Here is a 10834-nt window from a genome sequence, read left to right as displayed (position 1 = left end):
TGATATTTAATTGATATTTAATTGATATTCTAAGCAATATTTCTTTTTCTCAAATGGTATTCTGATTTTGTTTTTCCTTTCTGCTTACAAAGGTGTGAGTATGAAATTAACTGAAGTGCACCAAAATGAAAGCCTAATGGAATAATAAACAGATAATTGCCAGCTCTCAGTTAATTTTCTGTATGTTTTTCAGATCAGCTCTACAAAACAAGATGTATTGGCAAATCATTCTGACCGTGTTTGTGCTATTGGGTAAGTTACTAAAAGAATAATTCTGTTGGAAATTATGTAGAATGAAGAATAATCACCATTTCTGTTTTACAGTGGTGTTTCAAGTCATGCTACCGGATTAGTATCTTATCACAACATGCAACTAGAATATACAAAGGACTTGATGTTATCATGGTGTGGAATTGAAATGTTGACACTTTCAGGGTTGTGCCTGTGTGTCTTATCCCAAAAAGCAGAGCAACTGACTTTTAAGATCAGGAAACATCAGTAGAAAGTATGTGGTGAGTCAAGATGCATTCAAATAAATGCCCCAGACAAAATTTGGTAAGATAGAAGTTCATGGGCAATTTGTTTTGTTACCCGAATAGGTCCAAAAGCAGAAGGGAAAATCCCGGTTCTATCAGAAGTGCAAAGTTTCTGTTTAGTTCAGTGTAGCTGGGGTGTCACTTTGAGTTTGAGCTCTGCTTTGTTAGGTAGTTGACATTCCTACTTTCGTCTGCACAGTGCTGTTTAAGGGTGCTCAATTAACTGCAAATGTTGGATATAATAAACTGGTTTTCTAATTGGGAAATGTCTGTGACAATATTGGTGTATGCTGTTCAGGGACAGCTGGTATTTGCCTTTTTTTTTATTAAAATAAGAACTATTTAAAGACTGCTGGTGATGTTGCATAGGGAGAAAGCAGATGCTCTAATCCAGTGAAGTGAGTTTCAAAATTTTTATGTCATCTTGTATCTTCACAAAAGATGAATAAATCATTAGATTTCTGTATCTTTTCTGTATACATACACATCTTTCTTTGTCTTTCTATATACGTACCTTTATCCTCTCAGTATCAAATAATTGCATTGTTGATGTTCTTTTAAATACCTTACGTACTCTAAACATACTGTGTACCTTTTAATTGGAAAACCTGGCTGCCTCAGGGAGTCTTCATTAGGCTTCAGAGCCGTTTGTCACTGTCTGTCACTGTCTGATGGCCTGTAGTGACTGAAAGTGTATCTATTGAGTAGCCCTATCTATCTGATTCAGAGTAAACAAATAGCTATGGCTGGCATCTTTGTAGCCCTGTTAACCCAGACATGCAAATATGCGGCTATTTCAGGGCTAGAACTGTAGGTGACAGCTTCCTCTGTGTCTGTGTTGTGGACAAACACGTAAATCCGTAGCTGGAAAACATTCTTAATGTATGCTGCGGTTTATTTAATGGGCATTTAAGAGCTATGGCAGTCCTGTATGAAGCCTTTTGTATTGTAATGCATTATAGTTCTTTTATTTTTTTTTTACATTTCTGAAGAAATGGGAAGTAGCTGCACGCATTCTGACTTTATAGGATTTAATTAATCCCTTGAGATTGTCTGGTGTGATAAGTGAGGGGGGAGTCGTTTTTTAGAAAAAGAGATGACAGGCAGGAATCTCCTCCCACCCCCCAAGTGATGCTCTGAATTGGGCAGTATGTTGATTATCTGTCCTGCCTTACGTAGGCAGTTATGTCACTCACCCGTTTGTCCTTTTTTAATCACATATTATGGACTAATAGTCTGTTTGGTCAACTGAATCCTCTGCATGCAGCCAGGAGGCCTAATAAAGCTGATATTTACAGAGGCACAGCTCTGTTAAATGAGAGAGGAGGAAAGAGCAGAACCCTTCAGGAGTCTGGCAGGATAAAGTCTGTGTACAGAGAAAATGAAATGCTTTAACACACGGCATAATAACACGGTGTCTGCGTTAAGGTAGCATGCATCTACTTTTTTAAAAGCTTTCATTTTGTGTTTTTATATTATTTAGCTTGTGCTTATGTGCTGTTAACCAAACAGTGCTGGAGAAATTCTGTTTTTCTTACTTTGGCTATTGCAAGGCATAGAGCATCAATTAATTTCTATCTAATGAACTGCTTAAAATATTTATGCCCTTACTGAGCAAAAAGCTAAATGCAAAGTGCACAAATGACCCACATGCCTTTCTGTAACTGGGGCTTTAATCTTTGAAATTCATACAGTGTTTTACAGTAAGCTATTTCCAAAACTAACATGCTCATCATTCTCAAAATCATTGTAATTCAAGCTGTGACTTACCAACAAGAGCTACAAATGCGGTCAGAGCGGTTTTATTTTGAAGAATCCGAGTCTGATGGAAAAGATTATTCTCCTATGTCTGATTTCCCAGATAATGCCCTGGGGTTGTGTAGTTACATCCAGTCACATATTCTTGTAATCCTATTCTTTGATATTTAACAGTTACAATGTGCCTGTGTTATATTTACAATGGGATTGGTTTTTTCTACAGTAATGGAGCCGTGCTCTAAAAGCTGGATTGCAAGTGTCCCAGCGCTGCAGGGGGAGATGATACTCATACCTGTATAGGGTGTGAATTTAGGTTTAGGATTCACTGTAGTTTGAATTAATATAAGCCAATTTACCTCAAAGAGATACTTCCCCTACAGTCTTGATCTTGACCTATTTCAAGAGGTTGAGAAAACAAAAATTTGGGTGTAGTGACTTTGGGGGAGACGGCTGGCATCTGTCAGTTGTGACACCAGTTCAGAGGGGATGTTTTTAGTAATTTTGCAACTCAGAGGAGGCTAGCCCCTGGAAATAGCCTGATTTTTATGTAATGAATGTGTTTCTGTATAACATCAGCCACTCCCTTTTCATTGCCAAGTAACACAGACTTTTTCTTTTATTTCCAATATCTTTGCCTTTATATTTGCAGAGTTTCTTCAAATGACAGCTGCCCGTTGTATGGTCCACGAGATTCCTCCCAGGAACTTTACATTACCCTGTATGCTGCTGAATGAGACATTTTTGAATCCTTTCTCTGCTGAAGTTGTACAGAGCTGGTCTCGTTTGAGAAGAGAGCATGGAGCATCCGAAACCAAGCCTTCCTTGCAAATGAATGAAGAAAGTTTTCTGTGTTGCCTTTGGAGTGTTAACAACATTGATTGTTCTTTGTACAGAGCAAGCATGCAAGGAAGGAAGTTTATTCCTTCAGAGATAAGTATCTCTGCTTCTCAGGAAATAGGTAGGTTTTCCATTCAAGGCCATAAGAAGTTAGTTCTTCTTTAAAAAATGGTTGGGGTTTTTTGTTGTTTGGGAGGGGGTGGGGTGGGTTGTGTTAATGGGTATTCATTTTTATCCAGAGCAGACAACATAGGGTGGTAAAAATCCTTCCTCACAGAAGTCTGAAGTGGAAGATGAAGGGAATTGGATAGCACAGTTTCAAAGGGGAAAAAAAAAGTTGGCTGTCTTTGTAGAGGAATTCTGAATAAAATATGTAGCACTGCATATGAGGATGTCAGCCCAGATCTTCAAAGGTGTTCAGACACTATGAGAAATATTTTGAATATTTTTGTGGGTATGGGCTTTAAAGTCCTTCAGGAGGTGAGTGAGATGGAGAGCAAGTGCCATCTTTTCTGCCTGGATTGTGATGCCTTAGTAAATGTCTGTACATGGATTAGATTGAAGTATTTTTTCCTAGGCTGTTTTCCTCCTCCTGTAAACCAGTCTCTGAGCAGCGTTACTGGCCTGTTGGCATACTGCTATCAGTGGCAGGAATCTCATTGACCTCAGTGGAGTAGAATGTCATTTTACAAGAACCGCCCCATGGAACAAATAAATCTCTGTTAAAGACGCCACACTAAATTTGTTGCTGTTGTGTGTGCAGTACAGCTGCATAGGAGTGCACAAAGTTTACACAGTACAGGCACATAGATGCTGTACTGCCAGTTAACAGGAGCAAAACCTTTGGCCAGCAGCAGCAGCTTCATTTCTTTCTTCCCCTTGTGGCCTTGTCCGTAAAGCCAGGTAAAATATATTCCTTCTCTAATAACAGAATGCAGCAGTATCACATAGGTTGTTAGCTTTTTAAGTGTTTAAGGGCATATACTGGTGCCCAATTTAGCAAGGATTATTCATAAACATCTGCATATTTATGGTCCAGCCTCACCTTAAAGAACATCTGTGACTTGTCTTCTCTTTGTGAGAGAATTTTATCCTGGCTCTTCAGTTGGGGTTTTTTTTTGCATTTGTTTGTGTTTGGTTTTATTTTTTTTAATATAGTTCAGAAATGTTTAATCCCTTTCTTTTGTTCAGATTCAAATTGGAACATTGAATGTTGGATTAAAGGCAAGCTGGACCTGTTAGTTTGTAGCCTGCGGTTTGTGAAGTTGTACTTCAGAGCTGACTTGAAGGTTAATCTTTTATATGCTGTGTAAGTACAGACTCTTAATTTTGTCACTATTAGCATTAGAAATCTGAAAGCATTTTCTAAAACGTCAACATTGGCCTCTCAAGCTTGCAGCACAGTGGTAGCATTACCTTTGCAAGAAGCTGATATGTTGTGTACCTTTGTCTCATCTGAAAGTAATCTTGGACAATGTGGAATGTTTATGTTTCTGTCTTTGAGAAACCTCTGTCCTTTCCATGTTTCTTAAAATGCTTTAATACAATCAGTGTTGAGTTGCTAAAATATCTTTGCTGTTACAATTGTTTAATTTTAAAGCTGCAATCTTGATTCTACCTTTTTTGTGCTTTTGACTATGATGATCTCTCTCGAAGTAATTATGTTACTTAACGTTTAATACAATGCCAAATGCTACTCTAATCACATTGATGCCTCTGAGAGACACCCACATAAAAAGATCTATTTCATTCCAATTATGAAACTATGCCGTTTTTTTCTGAATTACCGATAGGTGGGAAGGAATGGCGTGAACACAGACTTAATTTCCTTAGGAAACAGGCTAAACATGAATAGTTAAATTAGCTGAATTTGCAGGTGATGACTTCTGCTTAAAAAGCCAGGTACCACTTGCCACAAATGGTCCCTGTAGTCAGGACAGAAAGCAAGGGTTTTAACTAGTAATAAATATGGTTGTTTAGTTGACATGATACTTTAAAGCTGAAATCAGATTTGGGTGGGTTCCTGTTTCCAGTGTTCCTCATTACTTTGATTTCTGAAATACCATTACATGTGTGTTTGTGGGAGAAGTAGGTCTGACTTTGCCTCTGTTCCGTCCAGTCTCAACTGCAACAGAAAAATCTTTGCCAGTAATCCTAGTGTAGTAATCTCTATATTGATTTTTTTTTTTTTTTTGGTATGCCTAACATCCGTGGAACAACAGATTCGACTCCCAGCTGGGATGAACAAGTTCTTTGTGTTATGAAGGGAATTCAGTAAGTGTCATGCAATTTATGAGAGCAGGCCCTATAGACTCACTAGAGTCCTCGTGCCATTTCTGTATTTGATTACTTTTTGCTGCAAAAGCAAGATGCAGTGCAATCCCTGACATTGGAAAACTTGTTTCACTCCCCAGATTTCATACTAATATTTTTCTCTTAGGGTGCCTACGTTCTGGTGGAACAGCTAGCAAAGCATTTCAGATTTTGGTAAGGTGACAGCTTTCCCTGTTGGCTTGCTGATACCTTAACATTTTATTCACCTGAGCCAAAATACCTTGAAAACATTCCCAGTTTAAAAATATGCATTCCTGGCGTGTGTTTCTCTCTGGGAGTCTGGAGATCGAGCCAGAATTCTCACATATAGGCTAGGCAATCTACCAAAATAATGACCTGGAAGAATCTACAACAAAGCAGCTTGGGTCCTCAACACCTTTTATTTTTTTTTCAGCATTAAAGAAATATCCTCTTATTTTACACATCCACAGTTTGCCTGCTTGTGAATGATGCCAAGTTACTTTGAATAGAAAACGTTTTGTTCTGTCCAAAACAGTGCTATGACAGTATTCTGTAAGAGGCTCAAGTAAGGGTAATGATATGGCTTCTGCCTTCCCTAGCAGCATGTCTTTGGGAGGAGAAAGATTATTCTGAAACTTAATTAGACAAATTAGGTTAATTGTCTACCAAAAGTGAATGATCTTTCCAGTTGTATGTATTGTAGGAATGCTGTAAACCCTGATGGTTAATTACATTAACTAAAATCACTTAGCCTTAGGGATCCTTTTGTAGTGACACAGATGAATGCTCCCAGTTTAATTTTGAGCACTGATTATAATTTGCCCTTTCAGCAGATGGTGATGTATAGGGTGTACTCATATTTCTGACCTATTTGAAGTACCTGTGAGGCTCTCCTTTAGTTCTGGGCCTAGGCTCCCATGTTTTTAAGGATAAATCATGCAATTTGCCTCAAGACTGCTGGCTTAGTTGAGTGCATCAGTTATACGTTGAGCCTTCTTCAGCTGGAGAACATTAGCCTTTCATTAGAGACATAACCCTCTCGTGAGCTAGGCAGCCATCAGATGTTCTGCAGTTCAGTGGGGCAGCTTGTTCAAATAAGTACTGTCCTGGAGCTACTATATATCACATACACTGAGATATAATTACTGAAAATCCTTAGAACCTCAGACAGATTTGCTCCCTTGATTCCTAATAAAGGTAGCGCTTGCACAAACATAGTATAAGTGTATAGAAATGTTGAAAGAAGAGTTACAATGGTGACCTCCTTCCTGATATACCTCGACATACCTGCCTAAATGCGATGTTGTTCTTTTCCTGAAATTAGAGGAATTGCAGAAGTTCATATATTTCTTCCTAAAACAGTTTAAACCTGTTGTTTTCGGTTAGGTGTTCCAGTTGCAAGAAACTGATTGAAATTCAGTAAAGACTTTCTGCAGTGTCTAATTTAAAGTCTAAAAGTTCACCACGGGGGAGCAGATTAATTTAGCATAAGTAACACCACCTCCTGAAGTAGGGTTGAATTGTGCACCAAAATACAAAACCATTTAGGAGGTGTTAACTTAAGGTGTTGACTAAAAGAACTATCTGTGCACAAATTAAAAGTGCAGTGTTTGGGGTGGAAGAGAAAAGCAGGCCTTGGCCACATGCCCTTGTCGCAATGTTAATTACTTCTGTGGTACAGGGCATGCGGTATTTCTTTTTTTCCCTCTGCTGCAGTGTCTTACGCTTTAGTCCCATGTTTCCAGCTTAAAGTCACATTGCCTTTGAGCATTGTCCCTCCCTTCTCAGCCAGCCATTAAAACTTAAGTCCGGCTCACTAGTTTTCTGTTCAATCTCAGAGTTGGGCTCCAGTAGTTCGTTCACAGAAGTTCATACACTTAGTACCCATCTTGTTTTTGCTTACCTCTCTGTACCAAGACAAAGCTCTCCGGTTCCAGCAGCCAGCACTATAAAACTGAATGGGGACATAGTATATACTCATATATTTTATAAGCCCTCTGTCTTTCCTTCCCACCACCACCATTTGGATCTGGCTTAGATCTGATCACAGTTGCATGATGTAAAGTGTTTCTTGAACCAGGATTTACAGCTTCGCTCAGTGTGCTGCACGTCTCATGGAAAACTCCAGTTTTTAATAGCCCATTGCTTTGTTTTAAGTTATCCGAAATTTCTCCTCTCATTCTACTGAATGAAGGCACTGACTTCTCCTGAACTTGCGAGGGCTTTGTAAGCATAAGCTCTTCTAAAGTCAGTATCTACAACTTAGGAGCAATGGTTATTCTGTGACTGGATCCATCTGCAGCCAAACTGAAGGCAACAGTCTGCCCGTGCAGTCCCAGGCTGCCGCAGTTCTCCAAAATACTTGGGCTTTCTGTTGTTTTGCTAGTAATTGGGTCTCACACGTTTAGCCCAGGCTTGGCAATTTGGAATAAGTTGATGCGGGGTCCCCTCATGATCAAGTCTTCCATTGATCTATTCTCTTATCCCAAACTCAATTTTGTGAGAGAGTCCCTAGGTCTTGCCAGTTCGTGGAAAGATGAAGCTCGTTACCCTGTTTCTCAGTGTTTGGGTGTCTTCCTTCAAGAGCGGACCTGGCATCTGATAGCATAGCTTGGTCCTTCCCCTTGCTTGCCTGCCGAGGTAGTCAGCTGGAAGAGAAGTCTACAGCAGCGAAGTGAGATACTGGTAATTCTCTGTCACAAGGGGTAGAAGACCTACCTGGCACGGAGCCACAGGGTTTTCCTCCGGTTACACTTGCATTCCTATACACAGCATTTTATGCAATAAGCAAATGAAAAGGTTTGTGTGGTGGGAGCAGGGAGAAATACCAGCCCATGCCTGTTTACTCCCAAATAAGTGGCCTTTGAAACACCGTACTGGCACAACACAACATGGGGAGGAGCTCTCTAGCATTTTTTTTTTTTGCCCCTGTACACAGGTGGTCTTCTGGGTGCAAATAAGCTCAGTTGGATGGTTAAAAATTGAAATAATTATTAGGAATGATTAGGAGACAGATGGCGGGGGGTGGTCACTGCTTTCCAGATAGATCAGATTAAAGACACAGTTTGATGAAAAGACTACATTCTTATGGATTGGTTGTGGGTTTTTTGAGACTAATAAAATCTGTCAGCAACAATAGAAGGCAGGGAAACTTAAAAGAAAATTCTGCAAAGTCTTTGAAAGGAAATGCGGGAGAAAGAAGTGGAGCCACAACTATAAAAACAAATATTCCGAGTAATTTAAAAACTGTATGTCTGCCAGACACCATCAGCATAAGGTTCCATAATTCTCGTGTCCTGAAGTCTATGAGTCCCGGTAAAAATTATTTTGGGAATGTCGGTATTGACTGACTGTGACACTAAGAAATATAAACTACATGTTCCTATGAACCTGCGTAGTTTATGGGGTCATTACTGCAGAGTACAGGTGCTATGAGAGCTTGATGTTATTGAAATCCTTGTGTTACCAGCCTCAAAGAGGATCCAAAAAACAAGGTGGATGCATAAGGTGTGTGTGTTGATTGGTGAACTATGAGGGGAGTGGGGCCCCGATTTGAGGAGATCTGTGTGTGTACATTGTGGGTTCCCTTACAGTCCCGGTCAGCGTGATTTGCACGTACTCTTCCTCAGAATCCATCAGCCCTTTGTTCATGTCCAACCTCTCCTCAGTTTTTGGCCTTTTTTAAGTAGGGCAGATTATGGTAACGGGATCAGTGAATGATGCCCATTTCCCCTGTGCTCTGCAGTCAATTAGACGTACTAGATACCAAATTGATTAAAAATACAAAAAGCAGAAAATCTTGTCCTTTCTTCTCCTCCAATGTAGAGTTCTCTGCTCCCGCCCCCCCCCAAATTCTAGTGTTATGGTGTGTCTTACTAACTATAAAACTATTTAAAACTTTCACAGAAAGATTCTTACTCTATTAACTTCAATTTCTTTCTCTGCATTAGTAAAACAAAGCCCTCACTATAGAGAAATAATTCCAAAATTACTTTAGAACAATTCAAAACATGAGCTTTTTTTTTTTTGTAAGGGTGGAAAGTCAAAAGCAGGAAAGTATCCAGGATGGTTTAGCTGTCAGGATTTGTCTTGGCTGTGCTGCTGTGAGAAGTTTGGCCACAAAGTATTCACGCTATTAAATTCACTACCTTAAGGAGGCCTGTGTCACTGAATACCTGTGGTACACCATGAACGTTTATCTGTCTTTGAAAGAGCCTAGAGAGTATCCGTGGGATAGTAATGAGAATGAAGAATACTTTGGGAGCTGCTGGCTGCACTTAGAACAGAAGCAGCTTCATGCCCACTTGTGCGGTATTTACTTCATAAATAGAGAATGATTTGACTAAAGTCAGTGGAGATTGAAAACACGTATAGAAGAGTAGTGATACACAGGAGGGTTGCTCTAAAAATGCCTGTAAAACATACTTGAAATGCATCTGTGCACTAATGTGCACACGGGAAATAGTATGGGTCTTCTTCGTGCTGCTGCTTGAAGTTGACCCAAGGAAAGTTGTGTATGTTTGGGAGATACAAACTAAATGTGATGGCCTGTATTTCATTTGGTAGCATCAAGAGACAGAATACATTACTACTTGTATCAGTATATGCTACTTTGTCATTTATTTCGTTTAAAATGTATTGAAATTATATTATCAGAAAATGTGATTAAACTGTTTATGAAACATATATTATGCCCATGCAGCTATTAGTTGTTTAAAACTTCAAAAGTTTATCTTAGACCATACACTTTTTGAAGTGGATTATGTAATCAAAACCTGTGTATGTTAAACTCTCAAGGAAGGAGTGTTAATAGAAAGAGGGGGAAAAAAAAAGGCAACCCACCCCTTGAAACTAAATCTGAACGTTCAGTCAAAAATAGTCCCAAAAGCTTTACTCTGAGAAGCAATAAAAGCAAAATACACTAAGTTACTTACTAAATACTTGCCGTGAACCTGTCCAAGACAATAGTACATGTGAGTAAATAATTTACTTTCCTAGGAAACATCAGACTATCTAATAGACAAACTTGCTGTGCATAAAAATAATTAAAACTGTATCTTGGAATTAACTGCACAATGTTAAGACTTTTGGAGGACACGGGTGTCTATTTTTTTCTTCTTTTTTTTTTTCTAAATACTGCAAGTTCTTGTAAATGAGTACTAAATGTGTTCTGAATGGTGGAGTTCTTTAGCCTCTTGTTATTCCAAAATTTGTTTTTCACTTGAATAATTGGGTTTGATTATTGTATTACTTGTAGTGCTTAATTGTGGCAGAAGCTGGAGGGAATGTTAAATTGTTTAGATTTTATTTCAGTGCCTTGTGAAGAGGAACTAAAACATAATCTCCATGGGGATGGCAGAGAGCTGCCAATTAGTCCACTGTAAGGTAAACTATCTTTGTGTGCCTAA

General features: G+C 39.0%; 1 protein-coding gene across 1 annotated transcript in view; it reads left to right on the top strand.

Annotated features, from left to right (window-relative positions):
- Positions 1-212: 212 nt before the first annotated feature.
- LEPR (leptin receptor) overlaps positions 213-10834 on the top strand; it is a 34958-nt gene continuing 24336 nt past the window's right edge. The window contains 3 exon segments of the mRNA XM_009694679.1: positions 213-252; positions 2944-3252; positions 4323-4440. Of these exon segments, the coding sequence (XP_009692981.1) occupies positions 213-252; positions 2944-3252; positions 4323-4440 (467 nt within the window).

The sequence above is a fragment of the Cariama cristata genome, unplaced genomic scaffold (genome assembly GCF_000690535.1).
Source record: "Cariama cristata isolate BGI_N322 unplaced genomic scaffold, ASM69053v1 scaffold14312, whole genome shotgun sequence".
Lineage (NCBI taxonomy): Eukaryota > Metazoa > Chordata > Aves > Cariamiformes > Cariamidae > Cariama > Cariama cristata.
This window is presented reverse-complemented; position numbering and strand designations above follow the sequence as displayed.